At 35.5% G+C, this 20,716-nt stretch overlaps 1 protein-coding gene across 1 annotated transcript in view; it reads left to right on the top strand.

The window, feature by feature from the left end:
* The first annotated feature begins 2,317 nt into the window (after positions 1-2,317).
* ubash3ba (ubiquitin associated and SH3 domain containing Ba) overlaps positions 2,318-20,716 on the top strand; it is a 46,432-nt gene continuing 28,033 nt past the window's right edge. Inside the window, exon 1 of the mRNA XM_046838847.1 lies at positions 2,318-2,871. Coding sequence (XP_046694803.1) covers positions 2,720-2,871 — 152 coding nt within the window. The 5' untranslated portion in view covers positions 2,318-2,719. The remainder of the gene's footprint in view (positions 2,872-20,716) is intronic.

Raw genomic sequence — 20,716 nt, 5'->3', positions numbered from 1 at the left:
TCTTTGTGCATCTTTGTATTATTGAAAATAGATTACTGTTTTTCACAGCCAGCAGGGTGCAGTGAAGCCTCATTATAGTAAAAAAGGTTTTAAATAAAGGGTCGTGCTGATTTGTCCTGTGTCTCAAATGCTAGAAGTCATGTCATAATGATTGCTTTTTGGTTGAAAAATAAATAAAGATTAAAATAAATTATTTTAAAGATTAACACTATATTAAAAACTCGGCTGAGATTTTATTTTAAAAAGTTGCATTGGCTGATAAAGTTGAGATGCCAATATTCATTGGACCTAGAACCAATTGTGTGAACACTGATTACAGGGACACTAATCCATGCCCTAATCCCCAAAATGCCTATGGAGGAGAACCTACATGTTGAAAGTACAAATTGCTTAAAAGGACAAAAGAGAAAAATACATTGACTTTAGTTTGAATTAAATGACTTTTCTATTTATAATGTTTGGAAACACATTATGTAGAATATTGTGCAATACAGACTTTTAAAACCACGAAAACAGCTTTGAATAGTACTTAGAAAACGGGTGAATAACTGTTGGTAAAATATCTGTGTAATACTTTTATTTTTCATGGCTTTCTCAATGTAAATGGTATACTGCATTCCACTGCTTAATGGATTCATTGCTGAGTTATTAATAGATGTCACTTTACTTTGCCAAAAAATAATAATAATATTGTTAGTCTGACATTTCTGATTTAACTCCTACTTGGTAAACTGTCACTTGAAAATCATTTTGTGCTAATATGATTTAAAATATTCTACACTTACCGTCCACTGTATTTCTTGTTTATGCTGTTATTTAATCAGCAATCATGTGACTGCAACGAAATACTTTGGATAATATTCACACAAAAAAAACTGAATGTCTTTAACTGTGGCCTGGGTATTGAAGCAAGATGGGCTGCTATTACAAATTGCTGATCTCTTGAGACAAACAGTCTGGAATTTAAACAAAATAGTGTAAAAAAAACAAGGAAACTGTTCTTTCTGGCATTAGGACTAGGTGTAAATAAGTGCTATGCTGAAAGGAATTGTTCTTTGTTGGAATAATGTCTGAAAGCAGAAATGAAAGCATTGATTAGGGTTTAGAATGTTCAGAGGTGTAACTTACACTTGTAGCCTTCAAGTTTTGATGCCAAATTAAATTAAAGAGACAGATAACTTTAATATATTGTTAAATTCCAGTGGTGGGCGGTCAGGGCCAGCAAAGCCTTCTCAGAGGCACTGACCTACATTTATAACCTAAATTCTAATATTTGTTCTATAAAATTGTATGAATTTATTCCCAACAGTTTATTCTCTTCATTTTTGTAGTATTTCTCTTGGCTGCACTGATTCCAGTACGTGTATGTGGATGTATTTTTTGTCCAATCAGATTTTAGCCTCTATGTGCTGCCATGTTAATCGAATCTGCCCAGAGCCTTCAAAGTCAGTACTGCTGGCCTTTTTACTATAGAGAATATTACTAATGGGTCTGTTTTCAATCAGATTTCAGATTCGCCTCACAGTGCTAGCTAGCTGGCCCAGAATAGCGTCAGCATTTTTCACACATTAATACATCTGAAATAGACTTTTTCATAAGTCTATTTTACATCTGAAATAGACTTATGCCTACGGAGGAAGAGAAATTGGTCTCGGACATACTTAAAAATACATTTTGAAGAAAAGCTAGACATCGTGAGGAGGTCGGCCAACCACGACGCTAGCTAGCGTGACTCAGCCTGGGAAAGGGTTTGTTCGCCACTTCCAGACCAGTGAATACGAGTGGTACCACTGGATTACAGCCTCTGAGGATGTATGAGAATGTTTTTGCCATGTTATTAGACAAATATTGATTCTGAACTGCTCCAGATGATGTAGATGCACAATTGCGGTTGTAGTGTAGAGGTTTGGAGCTTGCTTTAGTAAAATGGTATTCACCCTCAATATGTGAAACGCCTCGCTCTCTGTAATGCCACGCGTTGTTATATTGCGTTTTTTTTGTTTTGATTGTTTCCATTATCGTGACAGTGGTGGTATTAAGAGGTGGATTAAGTCGGGTAAATCCCCACTGAAGGCCCCAGGTACCAAATGCACCGCCTGCCAATGTTAAATCCAGATATAACTAATAAATTCAGTAACAAGAACACTAAGTAACTGCAACTTTAAGAATGGAGTTTGAGTGAAGGCTGCGTCAACCTATCAGAAGCCAACCTGCGTTCTGCACCGCCCTTCAGGCGAATCAACCTATTAGCGGACTGTGTCTGGTGGAGGGGCGCGGTGATTGGATGAATCCGCCTTCACTTAAACGCCCATTCATAAATAAGTCATCGCGAAGAGGAAGCGAGGAGGCGAGCTGCGAGGAGGCTAGAATGATCGCGTCTGGATTTTCTACCGATGCGTTCGGCTGCTCGGGGCCGAGACAGATACACAGCGCTTCCGCAGCCCTCAGCACAATCGCGTGTATTATATAACTGGTGCAAAAGTGACTTCCGAGCATTGACCCCTTGCTTTTGATATTTTTTTTGTATTATTATTATTACCATTATTTTTTATTTTTTTGCAGCGATGGCTTGATCGCTCCATCATCAGAAAGCCTGACGCGCTCTTGAGAGTGACATCGTCTCTCGAGAACGCGCAGTTTTCTCCATCCCGATCAGCGCGGACTTATGCCCACTTGGCTCTCATCAAAACTCTTGGTCCGGTTAGTAATCCTGATCTGAATGTCCGCCGCACCCGAAGCCATGGCAGGGAAAGAGGAGCAGCTTTACGCCAAAGTGACTCCACGCAGGCAGAGGCAGAGCCGCGCTGGAACCCTGAAACACGGCTCAAGCCTGGACGTGCTCCTCAGCATGGGCTTTCCCAAGAGCCGGGCGTGAGTAACCATTCACTCATGCTGTCATCTCACTCCTCTGTTTAACATCTGTGCCTGCATTAAAGCTCCCACAGAACTGGCAAAACTCTCTGTAGGTTCCTTGTGATTATTCTCCAAGTGCAGCTGTTGGGAAAACCATCGATTTTTACATAACCAAGTTACATTTAGGTGTTTAATCAATGAATTCATTTGTCAACTCATCACAGTTCACATTTATGTACAGCAGGAGCTGTCAAACCTATAATTCTCCCTTGAAGACAAAAAAAACATAAATTATAATACATTATGTGAGCATAAATCCAAGTTAAACATTAGACACTTCTGTGTATCAGATCATAGTCTTTTTCCTATTTTTTTTTTTTATCTTAATCATAAAACCTAAACAACTTTTTTTCCCTAATTATAAAACTCACCATTATAAAATTCACATTACCTATCCTTTATAATGAGGTTAATAGTAACTAGATAATAACCATCACAGTAGTATGTGGTGGTCGAATGATTTGCTTGATCATGCACACCCGGACATATTGATTGTTGAAACTACACCTGAGGCCGTTATTATTATTATCTAATATTTATAAGCTGAACAACTACATCAGGTATGTTCAGACCTTATGAAAACCAGAGGAAGCTTGACAAAGCTTTTGGAAGTGTGAAACAAAATTATATGTGAATTACAATGAAATTTGAGAAAAAAAAAAAAAAAACCCACAGCGATTAAAGCCAGCTGACAGAATATTCAAAAAGGGCCAGCATCAAGTTAAAGCTTATTCATGCCTCATTAAAAACTATATAATAAGTAAAAAATAACTATAAAATGCATGTAATAAACTGAGGCTTGAATAGCGTAGTCTTAAATATTTGAAAGTTATTATAATTTGGATTGATGTTTGGATCATTTCGAAACTAAAGTGAGAAACTGTATGGATGGAGTTTGTTCTTTTAAGGACCTTTTGCTATGTAACTGTAGTTGGAACAAGATTTATAGCGGTTACTGAATTATATTGCTTCATATATTATTAACTAAATAAATAATGAGCTGAGGCTATAGTGTTTAAACCTGTTCCCCTCAGGCCGTAGTTTTATACTGTCCCGGCTCTAGACACTCCTGTGGGAGTTGATCACAGTCTTTAAATTCATAATTGAAGGGTGTGGAAATAGACTAAAAACATGGTCAACTTCTCTATAATCACACGTCCATTTTCACGACTCGGATAACGGAAGAAGCCCATTCAGTATGCATTAGCATCCGGCAGTGGAGGATAAAAAAAAAAAAGTAGGTCCCTCAAGTGCAATATAAGTGTTATCTCTTGAAAAAAAACGTAAATATGAATACACGTACAGACAAACTATCCTTGTTCTGTCAAACAAATCATGGAGTAAAGTCGGTGTAGAGGAATTCAGATAACATTTCTAGGGCTGAAATTGTTGCTTGAGTTCTTACACTTTATGCTTCTTCACAGAGATTGCTTTATGCACAGAGATCTTGTCTTGTTGTAACAGGTTTGCACCTCTTGCTTCCAGTGAAGGGCAAATTTGATGCTACAGCATGCAAAGACTTTTTAGAAAATTGCGTGCGTCCAACTTTGTGGAAACAGTTGAACCACACGTGGTGTCTGTCAGGTGTCCACATACAGTACTTTTGGCCATGTAGTGTATTTATAAATAAATATTTGTGCTATGTTTTTTAATTCTGGTGTTCGTTTGTACAGTATTTTTGCATTATTCCTGTGAGAAGATAGCGGTTGTGTGTTACACTGATATCACGTTGCTGTTTTGCTGTTAGTGCTTAAGAATAAAAGAGCAAGAGCTTCTTTTCTTACACACCATTTTTCAGCAACATTAAGTGTAATATTTGAGAAATCCAGTGTAGAATTAGGGAACACAGTAACTGCTGGACACAAAGGTCCAGAATGCAATGCAGCCATTTGATGCAGTTATATTTGATGCAGTTAGATCTTTTGGTAGAGAACAGTAAATGGCATTGTGGGGAATGTAGGAAACCATCCTTATTATAGAGAAATGCAGTATAACAGAGTGCTGCATCACAGGCAGATATCTCATGCAGTGGGATTGAATGGCATTAATAAAGCAAGAAACACATTTAACACAATTCAACAAGATTCACCACAGCCACAGCCATTATCTCTAGCATCAATATTAACCTCATAAAATGACTCTGGGTTTTATGTGCGTTTTTTGCGCATTTTTTTTCTATGCAAATTTTACAGGAAAGAAAACTTTTCCTTATGATGTCCAGCTTTTCTTGAAAAGTCTGTCTTGAAAATGTCCTTCTAAGTGGCCTTCAACTGAGAACACCATCCAGAGTCAGGATGGGACGAAGCAGGCTGATCCAAAGATAGAAGAGGGGCAGGAACAGTGGTCACTGGAACGTCAGGAGTATGATTACTGAGAGAGAGAGAGAGAGAGAGAGAGAGATATGAGGGATAGCAGGAGGCGAAAGGTATGGATTATTAAGTATTCTTTTTGTTGTACACAAGTTAAGGACACTGTGCAGTGGGGGACTCTGGCAAGACTCACTGTGGCAACATTACTAAAAGGGAGAGCCTCAAGGTAACACAGACATGAGGAATCTCTGAGATAAGAGACGGCCTGCCACACCATCATCAACAAACCAGAGTGAACGTGTGAGAGTGAAGAGACAAAAGCATACAAATATCCCATTTCACAGAATATCCATGATCCCTCCGGATCTATCCATGATTCTTTACCTAAAAAACCTACCGATAAAAGGCTTGACTAAATAAATATAGTTTCAGCCTCGACTTGAACACTGAGACTGTGTCTAAGTCTCGAACACTATTTAGAAGGCTGTTCCATAACTGTGTCTTCAATATAGTCTTCAATATTTGAGGTACCAACAAATAGCCTGTTTAATAGAAATATTATTCACATGAGCCTCAAAGGACAGACTAGGGTCAATTATCACACCAAGGTCTTTGATGGCTGTACACACTGAGATGGAAAGACCATAAAGAGATGCTACGTAATCGGAAAGTTTACTTATCTGCATGTGGTCCTACTTCCGGCTTATCCAAGTTAAGCGGAAGGAATATATCAAGCATCCACTGTCTGTCCTTTACACACTCCTCAACATTGTTATGCTGATCTCTCTCACCTGGCTTTGCTGAAATATACAGCTGTGTATCATCAGCATAGCAATGGAAGCTAATACTATGTTTACGTGTAATATTACCCAGAGGCAGCATATATAAAGAGAAAAGCAGTGGGCTTAAAACAGATCCTTGAGGAACACAATAAAGAATTTACCATTTACATCAACAAACTGATAACGATCAGTCAAATAAGACCTGAGCCAGGAGAGCGCTGTTCCCTTTATTCCAACAACACTTTCTAGTCTAGCAAGGAGGATATTATGATCAGTGGTGTCAAAAGCTCAAAATAAGTAAAGAGACACAACCCTGATTAGAGGCCAATAGCAGGGCATTTACCACTTAACCGGCGCTGTCCATCCAATCAAAGGAATGGAAAATGCCGACTTTATTGTATACCTGCTAGATGGCCCCAGTGTGGCCAGACCTCGATGTCTATTTGGATAAGCCACAGCTTCATTCTCATGTACTGTAAGCTACAGACACCCAAACTGATGATTCTCAGGGCTCAACACAGATTCTTTTGCCACTGGCAACATGTGCTGTGAAATCTGATGTATAGAAACTTGAACTGAACTTTAAGCAGTGTAACCAAGAAAATACTATGAAATGAATAGAATTCATTTTTGGGAATAGTTTAATGCATATTCATGTAAAAAAAACTTTAAACTTTAAGCATGTGAATCTGATAGAGTTTAGGGCAGGAGAGAAGGCCTTGCTGGCCCCGACAGACCAGAACTTGCAGCTTGTTGACAGTTAAATTTGGAGGTCATTGTAGATCACTATTTAATTATCAAGATTAAAATGCACGCCATGCACTGTGGAAATTTTCTTTATCTACAAATAATGAATGCAACCATAAGTGAAAATAGATTTCTGTATCTGGGATAAATAATTTTCCATGGCAGGAAGCACAGTGTAAAGTGTTGTTATTTTTATTTTTTATCAGACATCAATCAACTTTTCAAAAATTAACCTTCGTGATATGTGCTACTTCTCATTTTGGTTGTATTACTCATAAACAAAGATTTGTATAATGATATGCCGTTTCATATACAGATTGAGGCATTAATAATTTATGGGGGATTTACCATAAAAGGGCAAATTAGTGAAATTAGTCACTGTTTTTCACACTTTATCGAAGATTAGTCATTTCCAGACCACAGAAGAAGATTAAGTGTTTCCCTGAGGTAAACCGTGAAAAAAAAATACTGCAAATATATCCATGTCTGAGTGTGGTGAATCACATAAAAGCTATTTTAGGGAGAAAGGCTAGTTTAACAAATGTCTATGCTAAAACTCCACCCATACAAATATTTATATCTTTCTTTGTTTATCACTAGGATTTGCTGATTTGTGTCCGTGATGCACTTTGATCTTTGATGTGTAAGATTCTGAAACTTCAGAATGGTTGCTGAATGTTTATGTGATCAAGTGGTAATATGAAATAGTGGATGAGACTTTCTGAGTAGACAGTGTTTTTTTTTTTTTTTTGGAAAGTTCTTCAAATGCTAGTTAATTCTTGCCTCACTACTGGCACTAATCCTATTTAGAAAGGCTAGTCAGGATTGTTTTTACTGCTTTATCTCTGTAAAGCTGCTTTAAGACAATGTCCATTGTTAAACGTGTTATACAAATAAAAATGAATTAAACTGTATTGAATTGAATATAATGATGTTCCAGCGATATAACAGGCTTTCCTATTTTAATTCGAAGGTTTAGATTCCTGAAATGAATTCTTTGCCATGCGGAATGGTTCTATTGCTTTTAATATTTTCATAACCGCAGTATTCCGTAAGTGGCTTTTGCACTGGCCACTTTTATCAGAATAATGCACCATGCCACGCTGCAAAAACTGTTCCTTAACCATTCCTGGACATGATATTGACCAAGTTGTTGACTTGTTTTTTTTACAAATCCCCCAGATCTTAATCTGATCTTTGGGATGTGCTCGACAAACAAGTCCTATCAATAAATGCCCAACATTGCAACTCACAGGACCTAAAGGTTTTGCTGATAAAATCTTGGTAAAATGTTCTGCTATATGGTTGTATAGGCACAGAAAATGAGTCTTGATCAAACTGTTTTATAACAATGAATAGTTGACAAGTTTATAGTCCTTATTCTATTTCGTTATGCCAGTTTGTCTTCCCTACCTAAGAAAACTGATGATAGATAGATATTGGGCTTGGTATATATTAATACCAATAATATATTTATGGTGTATTACCATGTCTATCTGAGTTTAGGAATTGCAGCTGAACACAGTACCTGCATTTTCAGTTCACACTTGTTTTGCTAACACTCAGGATTTGCAAGTGTGGTCTCAGATTCAGCTGCTCTACCAGTGCCTCTGCTGTGCCTGATATCTATTGTACTCTTTACTGGCTACAAGCTACACAATATTGAAGCTTGTAATCTGCTTGACTCTCCACATTTGCATGTGCAAACATGTATTTTGAACACAGTAAGCTGTTTGAGGCAAGGATATAGTGGCACTCTTTATATGTTTTACGTTTATTTTGTTGCAGTTAATGTAAAAAACAATCTTGATCGAGATAATCTAAAGCTTGGGAAAGGGCTGTGGTTGGTCAGTTGCAATTCAACTAAAATTGGACAACTGAAATTCAATTGTGTAAGCATGCACTTCCTTGGCAGGGTGTAATCTAACATGCAAAACCTACACGATTTAAGTCGTGATGGGGATTTAAATGAAAGGTGTATTTAGCTACATTAGATGTAGCAGATTTGTCTTCTTAATGCCTGAATTGTGCTACAAATTTAAAGGGACAAGTTGTAATAGAGATCATGGAAATGTATGTCTAAGAATAGATTACCTTTCACTGCGGCAGCACATGATTTGAATTGGTATATTTGAAAAGCTCCAGCCAAGGTGTGTTCCTGCTTCCTGCTCACACAATATAGACCAGGGAAAGTTAAATGGTTGAAGATGAATGAGAGAACACTATGCAAACGGAGCAGTAAAACATTTAAATTGGGAATTCTACAATTAAATAAAATGTTTATGCTGAAAATATTAGGTAAATGTTAAATTTGGAAGCGTGTGACATGCTTTGTGGCTTGAAGCCAATATTTTCCAGAAGACAAAGCTGCATCTATGAAATACATTGAAATTTCCATTAGTGAACATTACCAAGAGAATGAGCTCATAATATGAGTAGCTGGTTCATATGGTTGTCTGGTTTTTCCCCATGCATATTTGAACAATAAAAAAAAATGCAGTGGCTTTTGGGTAAGTTCTGCTGGAGGTGATCTCCTAAAAGTACACTCGCATCATAAAAAGCGTTGGAAATCAGTTGTGTGTTTTAGGGCACACCATCTTCATTCTAAATGGTGAAGCCAGAGACCACCAACCACCTGTGTGTCTGTGTTTAAAAAGCCCTAGCTAAGATTACTTTTTGAGGAAGTTTGCATTAATTTAGGAATTAAATGTTTGAAACAGAATCAAATGAAACATAACATACTTAGAGAGAGTACTTGTCATCAGCTAAACATATAATTAAATATATGTTTACACTTGCCATTTAATTCAGTTTGTGTATTGAGATTATTCACAAATTTAGAAATAGAAGAATTTACATAGAGTATTCAGTGCATTACATCTAACCACCAACTTCTTGCATTCTTCCTGTGTTCTTTGTTGTCAGTTTTTTTTTTTTGTAAAATACAGTTTCTGCATCAAAAGTCAAGATTTGCATGGCTTTTTATATGATCTGTGCTCTGTAATGCTGATTTGGGTTTTTGGCTGTCATGTTTTTGCTTGAGGAGACGTCCTTGTTTTAGAAGATGTGAGACATTTGATCTAGATTTTATACAAATCTCTCACTTTGGCACAACCATTCCCTCATAATACGTATCTAACTCATGTCTTCCAAGAAAATTAAAAACAGCATGCAAACTCATGGTCTTTGATGATGTGCATATTTTGACCAAAACAACTGGAAACCAGGAACAACACAGGAAATTGGTTATGTAGTCTTGTGCCATGTCGTTATGTCGTGTTACATCTCGTTTAGCAATCAGATCAGTGGCACATTTTTAGCAAAAATGCAGTTGATTGATTGAACCTTGATTTGACCATGATAAAACATTGTGGAACATTTTTATCACTTTGGTTATAACGCCACCTCCATCATTGAAATTTCAGCTTTTACAGTACAGTGTGCCTATTTATTGAGATCTAACTCAGAATAAAATATAGGGTATGCAATGATAATTCACACTCAGTCCTAATAAAAGAATTCAACACAAATAATTTCTTCCAACAGACAGATTGATGTTTTTCATGAGATAAAGATAGTGATTTAACAAAATTTGGAGACAGCGTAAAATGTAAAGCAGGTTATATTTAGTAATCTGTATCAAATAAATGAAATTGAGTTTATCAGTGAAAGATGATAAGGAGTAGTGTTTATTTCTCCCTATTTAAAAAAAAATCTAATCTCTAGTTAATAGACCTACAAGAAGCTACTGACATGTTTTTTTTTCACCTGGCAACCACTAATAGAAAAACAAATGATTAACTGGACACATAAACAGCCTGTCTCAGGTGCCCTGGTTAGAGAATTGTCCAGCCTTGCATTTGGTTAAAATTAGTCTTTAAACATTTAGGCATCAAATCTCCTTGTTTTCACTTAATTGGCCGTTGTTCAAACCATGATCTTTTCTGCCCTAAGAAGAGCTATGAGAAGCTACAGACACTATACATCCATTTCATTAGGTCACAATGACATTACTATAGTATATGTGCAGTGTAGGTAAGGCTTTTGTGTACACATTTTAAGAAACACACACACACACACACACAAACGCTGGAAATATTGAGCTTCCTGTACCTGTGTTGGCAGTTAAACAATTTTTTGTAAGAGTTCAGGGAAACAGTGAGTAAAGCTTGAGGTTGGAGTGTTTGAGTTTAGAAACGGCTCAGTTATTTTATTCAAATATGTTTAATAAGTCAGAAAGGCTGACTGAACTTTGCTCCATGCTTGAGTGGGCCTTTGAATATTTTCTGCGAACACTTACTATTTAAAGGGGCTGCATAATTAGAATGTTTACCAGTCAAGCCATTTTTAAAAAAAAGGAACCAACTCTGCATAGCAAAGAAGCTGTCATCAGAGCCTTCCTTACTGTAGACTGGAGCTCAGTGACCAGCCTTCCATGAAGTGGGGAATGCTGTGTGTATTGCAATGTCCAGGCTGATGACCCGGGAGGCGAATTGCCTCGGTGCGCTGGTCAAGACAATATTCAGTATACCGCAATGTGAGGATTGTGTTTTAAAGTTTATTAAGGTTAAAAGGTTAACAAAAATAAAGGTTGGAGCATGCCAGATTGGTCAAAACTCTGTAGTCTCTGTAGTCGAGTGTAGTCTTGCACAATATGCAGTTAAGCATTAAAAAAGGGTGTCATTTGGCCTCAAATATTTTTTAACTAACAAAGGGCTATTTTTTAAACAACTGTCTTTTTTTATTTTTAATTTGTATAGTGCTTTAAAATTGACACAAACATGCTTATAAAAATATAAAAGTTCAGGATATAACTTTTCCCTGAACTATATCCGTAATTTTATACCACCTGCCACAGCAGTAGCTAGTGCATTTATTAGTCTACTAATTGACTCGTATATAAATATATACTGTACATTACATTATAATACATCCATAACCATTGCATAATAATATAACAATGCTGGAATATGTACAGTATAACAAAATGTATGAACTAGTATTAGGTTTTATGTCAGACAGCATTATGGGTATGCTTTAAGTTTTACACTTTATCTTAAAAGCTAAATAGCAGGTCACTCAAGGTTTTACACTCCATCTAATGTGAACTATATATTTTTGTGATGCTGGAACAGGTTTGGGAAAATGTAATGCTACTGCATCCAAACACAACCGATATAATGGTGTGCCTCAAACCTTTGGTAACATTTTCACATATGGCTGGAACTGTCGGGTGCTCTGCTGCAGGGAGCACCGCATATGAGTGTAAGTTTAGGTTAGAGTTTCTATCGATCAGATTTTACATGTTGCCGGCGTAAAAGGTATCTATGTGTCTTGTGCCTTCACTGTCACCACTGCAGGTGTCCTGTAGTTTAGAGTCTGTTATTCGGAACTGATGCTTTTACCAATAAGATTTCGACTGGCTGACTCAGTGGCCCCTTTAGACGGCGTGCAATCACGTTGCCATTTTCACGTCCTTCAATTAAATGGTCAGAGCTCGCAGACCGCATCTTTAGCAAAGCTCAAAAAAAAATAAATAAATAAAAAAAATACATAAATAAAATTATATATATATATATATATATATATATATATATATATATATATATATATATATATATATATATATATATATATATATATATATATATATTATATATATATATATATATATATATATATATATATATATATATATATATATATATATATATATTAGTGTATGTATGTATGTATGTGTGTGTGTGTGTGTGTGTGTGTGTGTGTGTGTGTGTGTGTGTATGCTGGACATTGTGAGGAAAGATCAACTAAAACAACTAAATAATTTTGCATTTTCTTACCTGTTGAATTTGCACAGAATACACAATTAGCCTTAATTTAAAATCCCCCTCTAAAACTGTAATACTTGAAAGAAAAAAAATATGCACGAAAGTGCAATGAAAACCATGAGGTTATATCATCAAATCAAATCAAATCAAATTTTATTTGTCACATACACATACATACAGATTACGACATGCAGTGAAATGCTTGCATGCTGAATCATGAGGTTATTATTGATGTTTCCTCTAGAGATTACGTACAGAATATGATGCAGCTGTGGCTATAGTGAAAGGAGACATGTTGAATTGTGTTCATTGGGTTACTTCCTTTAGTAATTTATTCTTGCTGCATGAGATACCTGTATAATATTGATGGTCTAGCCGTGACATCCGAATGATGGTGGTATAAAGTCGATTGAATCGGAAAGGAAACCACTGAAAGTCTAGGTGTGAAATGCACAACTCACCAATGGAGTAAATTCTTAGTAGTGGTTGTGCTGAAGGTTTGAAAACTTGCACTGGTTCAGCTATTGGGTTTGGTCTCATGGTGAACTGGACTGGTTTTGCATGATAATGGTGAGACTCCATGGTGTCTTTTTTTTATCAGATGAGGTGTTTCAGAGGAAGTATACAGGAAAGTTGGAAAACCAAAGCAGGAATCATACAGTAGGCCTAAGACTAGTGGGTGGACACAATGATGTAGTTGATAAATGACCATATCCCAGATGAGTGACCATATCTACAAGTCACTACAAGTTGCCAGAACAGCTTCAGTTTGCCTGGGCTTTGATTCTGCAATTATCTGGAACTCCACCTGATAAATGATCACCATTCTTCCAAAATATATCTTTTTACCTGTAGTTTGAATGTTAATGGTGGAGAGTGAATACTAACATAGCCATCCTCATACATGTGCATCTTGGTTAAGATTTGGTGACTGTGAAAACCATAGCAGATTATTTACCTCATTATCATACTCATTATATCCTTGCTTGAGCCTGCATGCTTTGTAAATGGGGAATGATTAATTGTAGGGTATAACTCTAAGGGGACAAAATTCCCTTCAACGCATTAGGCTGCTTTCAGGTAATTGTTTTGTGATTAGATCCATGTGGGGTTCCAGCAATTCATCATATACCCATTTTATTGAATTAAAATGAATCCTTTCCTACAACATCATTTGGAATAGCATGTATTGGTAGTTTTGTGGAAGGTAAGTGGCAAACTGGGTCAAAGTTCATACTGATTAATGTTGTGTGACTGCAAGGTAAAGTGGCGCCACTTTTTCCATAGGAAAACAATAGCCTTGTTGCCACTTATTGTCTGGAAGCAGCCAGAACAAACAGCTTTCTTTTATTTTTCGCCATTCTGTAAGACCCTGTGATTAGAATATTTTTAACGTTCCCCAAACATGCAAGCTGATTTACTTGCTGATTTTTATGTTTTTTTTTTTAAAACTAAATAGCGTGTCTTCACCTCATTTCATGTCTGGCTTGATGAAGCTTTCTGCCTAAAGGTGCAAAATACTAGTCAGTGCAAGCCAATACATTGTGCACTTGATCTGTAAATGACTCAAGTCAAAAAGTTACTTTGGGAATGTGCACACAAATGAGTACATCCAGAGGGCAAGTATTACATTTGCACGAATGTAAAATAAACACACTACAAACACTGCATTGTGTGGAAATGTGAATTAAAGACAAAGCTCCTTCTAATGAGCTGCAAAAATGATGTCATAGCAAGGACAAATAATTCCTTTTAACATTTATTTTTAATTATCTAAATAAATGTTATTGTTATTTTGTTTGTTTCAGGAAATAAATACTTAAATACTTTAATAATAAATAAATATTAAATAAATAATAGTTGCTGACAACAGAACAATATTGCTTCAACTTTCAAGTTAATAAAAGTGTCTACAAATAAATATAACTTTTCTATAAGGATTTAAATAGTAATTTCCTTGGAAAAGCAACATTTACTGTGCATTCAGAAAGTGTAAAAAAAAAAAAGATAATTTTTTAAAAAGTGTATATATATATTTTATTATTATTATTATTATTATTATTATTATTATTATTTATATAATTTTATTTTATTTTATACATTTTCTGAGATCACAAAACTGAGGGGTATGGAGTGCATTAGGCACAAAACAAATTATGGGGTCTGAATACTTGAATGCATACCACATTTTAAATGGAATTGCCTGAAATCTTATATTTAATGTAATGTTGGAAAGTCCAGTGTTTAACATTCACAGATTTTGGTTCACTTTACCTGCAGGCACAGAATTTACTTATTATTTAGTATCAGTTCATTCTGGAAAATAAATCTAGATGAATTGCAATTTTTATTTAGAAAATAATATCCTTTATTTGAAATACTAGACACTGCACTGACCATTCAGCTGTAGCCTGCTTCACATTACAAAAGAGATGGAGCCATCTGAGAACACTGCGTTCTTTAAAATGGCAGAAGCGCCCAATGTGAATGCTGCTGCGCTGCTGATGCAAATTAGGAGCAAAAATCTATGACCTTTTGGCTTGTAAAATGAGCAGTTCCTGTGAAGGCAGTTTTGACACATTGATCTGTCATTTTTGTCGAGGTAGAAAATTGTTAAATACACACTGTTTTGGTCTAAAAATGTATATGCTTAAAGACGCTTTTCTGGCATTTAGACGGAAACTCCTTGCATCAGAGTAAGCATGAATGTACATCATTTGTTTTTAGGAGCTGAAGTTTTGGGGAAGTATAAAAAAAAAAAAAAACACGAGAGCCTGATGTCATAAAATTAAGCAAAAATTTTACTCCGTGTGGTTGGTGTGGTTAGATTTTTTTTTTTTTTTTTTTTTAAGTAAAGTTGTAAGAAAATTTACAAACTGTATTCCTGCCCCAAGATAAAATCTTTATTACTAAAAAAGCCGTGCACTTTTTTTTTTTTTTTTTTTAGCACGATTTCTGGAAACAAATTACCGTACTGTACTTGCATAATGGAGTGTATATAGCAGCACCAGGATAAGCCGGGCAATTATTGTTATTTCATTATAAGTATTGGCAACTGACTTTTAGCATATATAAACATTTGTAACTGCTGTTTTATATGTATGTTTTATGCATCTGTGCTTTTTATCTTTCTTTCAGGCCTAATAGCTAGTACAGCAGGTATTGTTTTGATCTCACATCTCAAAACTTGTTCTTCCTCAAAACTTATCACAGCTCATCATCAGTAAAGACAAACCACTCACTACGCATGTGCGATTTCACTAGTCTGACTTGAAAATATGTTGAAATGCACTTTCACTTCCTGTTCGGAAACTTAAAGGTTTATATTTTCTGTAGTTGTTGCAGTAAAACATGCTTTTTAAGGATTTGTTCTTTTCCTACATGTTAATAGGGGAAAAAGGAAAGAACATGATTTCTTGTGGACACACACTGTATACACACACACGCATGAATCCTCCTACACCACCAGGCTCCTTACGTACTCGCAGCACTTTGTCCGCTGAGAGGAAGTGGCCTGTTTGAGGAAGTGGTTTGTGACCTTTCAAGTGCACCAGAGCTGCCGGGACGTAAAGAAACCCATATGTGCTGAGTGCTGAAACCTAATATGAGAGAGTTCACACTATAGCAAGCATATGCAGAAGCACACTTGCAGATGATGCATATAGAATACATGTAAACTACTGCATTCATGCATTAATATATGTACACTGTATATAATTTATATAAAATAGAAACAGGATTTTATATGTGCAGTGTATTTGAATGCATATATGATCTAATAAAGACTCTGTCTGTAATGGTGTCAACAAATGATCAATTACATGTTACTTTATCAAATGGACAGTTACCAAGCCACTTGGCTTGGTTTTTGTGGGTTTATTGACTGCTAGTTTAAAAAAGTTGCAGTATATGCCTTTATTGCTTAAAGTCTACCAGTGAATTCAAATGTCCACTGTGGAGTTCTCTGTAGCAGCCCACATGGCCATGCAAGGTGTGCTTGTTCATCATTATATGGTATATTATACAATTTATATCATCAATATATTATATTAAATTAATGGTCAAATCACATAACCATTTGAAGGCTTCACTTACTGTGAACAGGAAATCATATTTTATATTTTATTTTTATTTGTTTGTCATTTCTTTTTATCTTATAATATTTTGTATTTTATTTTAAGTGCAACAATTGCTTGCTTTTGTTTTTGTTTCGAAATAGGGGAATTCCTCAAGTGTCTTCATACTGAAGAAAACGCACACCTCCCCAAACTAGTTCAGTCTGAAAATGGCTTAAGAGACCAAGACGTCACTGAGGTGTTAGTGTGTACAAAAATAATACAATTGCAAGGAAACCACTGTAAACTAACATTTAGCAGTTCTCGTTAGCAGAGATCGTTGTTTAACATACATGTAGATGTCGAGTGTCTCGAGGAGGCTTAAGAAGCAGATCTCTGGTTGCTACATAGCAAATCAAATATAAAATAATAATATTATAAACTATTTTGTGCAGCATTAATAATGATTCAGTATTGAGGGTGCATGTGCATATAATGTTATATCTTTACCTTATATAGTGCCTGTATATTTTTCCCCTTTATTGAATTAAAGTAATGTATTACTTTAAAGTATTATAATATTAACATTAATTTATTTTATTGTATTTATGTTATGTCTGTATGTTTAGGGTTTTTTTTTTTCCCCACCAGATTTTATTATTCATTGATAAGAAGTATAGTATTTTCTAATATTTTATATAATTTCTATTTTTTTTTTCTTAGTATCTGATCTATATGCAGGGCTGCTTTGAAAAAGACTAACTTTAGTCTCACTTTTTTTTTAATGATAAACAAGAAAAAAATTGTGAATATAATGAAAGTTTTAAAGGCTACACATTTTTAAGGCAAGTGACAAAGTAAAGAAAAATTTGGGAGACATTTTGCTGAATCTGTGTGTCCTCTTGTCAAAGGTCGATCAAACCAATACGTAGTTAGTCTGAGTAATCATCATTGTTATGTCTATATCTCTATAAACATTTCTATTCTGATGGGAATTTTCCCGTCCAAACCAGCTTTGTGTCCATTTAAGACAATTTGGATTTTTTTCAAGATTTGACCTACAGATAATGATCCAGGTTTTCTTCTACCCTAGAGCTAGAGTTATTCTTACCTTCATGCTGGAATATATATAAACACTAGCAACTCTTGTGATCCTTGTGACTCCACTTCATCTGCATGCAGAAAATTAGTGAGTGTTAATACCCGTTAGAACACGGTGTGATTTATACAGTGTTTCATTTACACTTCTTCTCAAGTTTCCAACTCCTGCATCAGCTCGGCTTTAATTGAGATCTAATCAGTTCACCTAGTATCGAAGACACCATTTTACACTTCCTTCTTTATTAACACAATGAATTTTGCTTTATTTGTGATCATTTTCATCCGTGTTTTAGCTTCCTTAAAAGTTTGTTCCCTGTCCGTAGGATTGATGCACAATGATGTTAAAAATAAATAAATGAAAAATGTAATCTTTATTTTTTTGACCAGGTTCATATTTTTTAAACACAGTGCTTTCAAGCTGAAATCCTACAGGTTTTGGTAAAATTCTAAATATAATTGCATGATGCCAGAAGAAATAATATCACTTGTGTATAAGAACAAACCCTTTAAAAATGGATTGAGTTTTTTGTTTTCATCTCCCGTAAAGGGCAGAGCAAGTTTAGACCTTTTGCTTAGAGGGCAAAAGCTGGGAATTTCCTGTTTCTTTACTAATTCAATTTAACTTGTACTTTTCCAGCATGTACACACTGCACAGCAATGACTACTTCCTAAAATAAAAGTAAAGCCATAACAAAAATAGTTTTCAAATGTTTCATAACTAAACAATATAAACTATGAAAGAAGTGTTGTTTCTACCCACCAGTTGAACTTGACTGTTGCATTTTTGAGAATTTTTTATGGTAAAAATATTAGCTTTTTGATTTTTAAAACATTGGCCACATTACATCAGAGTGTTTTTGGCTGCAAAATATTCCCCAGATGACAAATTTGTTTAGATATTGAATGCATAACTTGAATGCATAATTCATAAAAAGCTCCATGTTATAAGAAAATTGATAACGGATTACATTGAAAGGTGACCTTCGGGTTTTTGTTTGTCTTGTAGGTATTTTTTTTAATTATTTTTTTATACTAAAGTTTACACTATTTAAACTGAAGAAGCCAGCAACTCTACCACTAAACCCTCTGTAGCTCTTCTACTCAATGTGTGAACACACACACACCCTTTTTTTTTTTTTTTTTTTTCCTTTTAAAACATATTGAATAAAAATCGTAGTTGGACGGTTTAAAAGTGAGCTTGGTCGAGTGCATGAATAAAAAAAGAAATGTAAAAGAGCATTGTGTGACAGAGAAGGCCTTCTCAAAAGAGGCTAGCAATTAGTGTGTGGTGATAACTGGAGTCAGGAGCGAGCTGGTGCCAAGCAGTCAGCGATGGCACACACTGACTTTGTCTGTAGACAAGAAATGGCATGAGAAAAGAATGATGGTGTGTGTGTGTGTGTGTGTGTGTGTGTGTGTGTGTGTGTGTATGTGTATGTGTGTGAGAGAGTTTGAGTGAGTGTGTGTGTGAGAGAGAGAGAGAGAGAGAGAGAGAGAGAGAGAGAGAGATACATGTGGGTGTGAGAAAAAAATAGACAAGGTTGTGCTGGGCCGAGAAAGAAAATGAAGAATGGAGAGCGTGTTATTTCCATGTTCTTTTTTTGTTATAAAGAAGAAACAGTGAATGAGTTAACAGAAAAAAGTCTGGCATATATTTGAATGAAACACTAAGTGTAGTCAATCATCTGATGTTTAATTAAAAGAAGTTTACACTGGCATTTGATATGCACAAAGGAAGTGGCATCTTTTGAATGTAACGCACTTTGTTTGGCTCATATTTCTCAGTAATGCGATCCACCTCTTTGCTTTAACTGTATCCTGATACCTTTTGAAATCCTGTAAATCTGATGCACTGCATATATTAACTGTGGGTGATCTGGCCACTGGTAAGATTATTTGTGTTAGTTGGATAAATTCAGAAAGAAACATGACTGGGCATGCAGTTTTAGGAAAGATAATCCAATGCAATGCAACTTGAGTTGTTTTTATTGAACATTTATGGTTTGAAGTGGTTTATTCTTCTCACAGTTCAGGCCCACACAGCTAGGTTAGAAATTTTCACTCTTGATTTTTCACAAGTCCCCTCAAATTACCATGAATCTTTGTAGTAAGTCAATTAAGGACGTCTACTTTTTCATATCAAATAATAGAAAATAGTTAAAATAAATTCATTTCAGCTTCAAATCACTAGATAAGAATTCTATTGGGTCAAAAGGTTTACATATGCAAGTTTGCAGTCTCTTTAAACAGTCCGGAAGCTTTTAGAAGCTTCTGGTTTAGCTGGTTGTCATAATTAGGAGTCAATTGCCCTTGATGTCATGGGAAAATCTAAACAACTCTGCAAAGATCAGAGTAATTTCCAAACAACTGAAGACACCACAAGCATCCATACACACACACAAAAAAAAACCCCTGTTTGCCAATCTAAAAATCCTAGGACCACACAGAGAAATGCACAAAATAACACCAAGGGATGAATGACCATCTGACCAAAAGGTTTAACTGAATGCCAAGACAGCAACAAAAAAAAAACAAAGGAACTGGAGAAGGAGTTGAAGGCACCAGGTACCAAAGTATGTACATTCACAATTGAAAGAGACATGAAACGCCATAGCTTGAAAGGGTATTGGCTCTAATCCAAGCAGGACATTAAAAAAAACGAAAGTGTTTGCAAATAATCACCACCTTTTTGTTCTCTGGTCGGATTAATCAAATACCATGATCAGCACTATGTATAGTATAGACAAAAAAAAGGGTGAGACAAAGAGCACCATCCAAACTGTGAAGCATGTGGGTGGTTGCATCACATCAGGGGCTGTTTTTCAGGGAAAGGGATTGGTGCATATCATAAAGACCACATCATGAGGATTATAATTGGCTCCTTTGGGATATTTTATATGCGACTCATGATGACTCGGTTATGACAACACAACTTTATTTTGGACTGTATTTTTTTTTTTATCCAAGTGACTCACATTACC

This window comes from Silurus meridionalis, chromosome 25 (genome assembly GCF_014805685.1).
Source record: "Silurus meridionalis isolate SWU-2019-XX chromosome 25, ASM1480568v1, whole genome shotgun sequence".
In the NCBI taxonomy this organism is placed as follows: domain Eukaryota; kingdom Metazoa; phylum Chordata; class Actinopteri; order Siluriformes; family Siluridae; genus Silurus; species Silurus meridionalis.
Note: the sequence above shows the minus strand (reverse complement) of the source record. Positions and strands in the feature narration are given on the sequence as shown.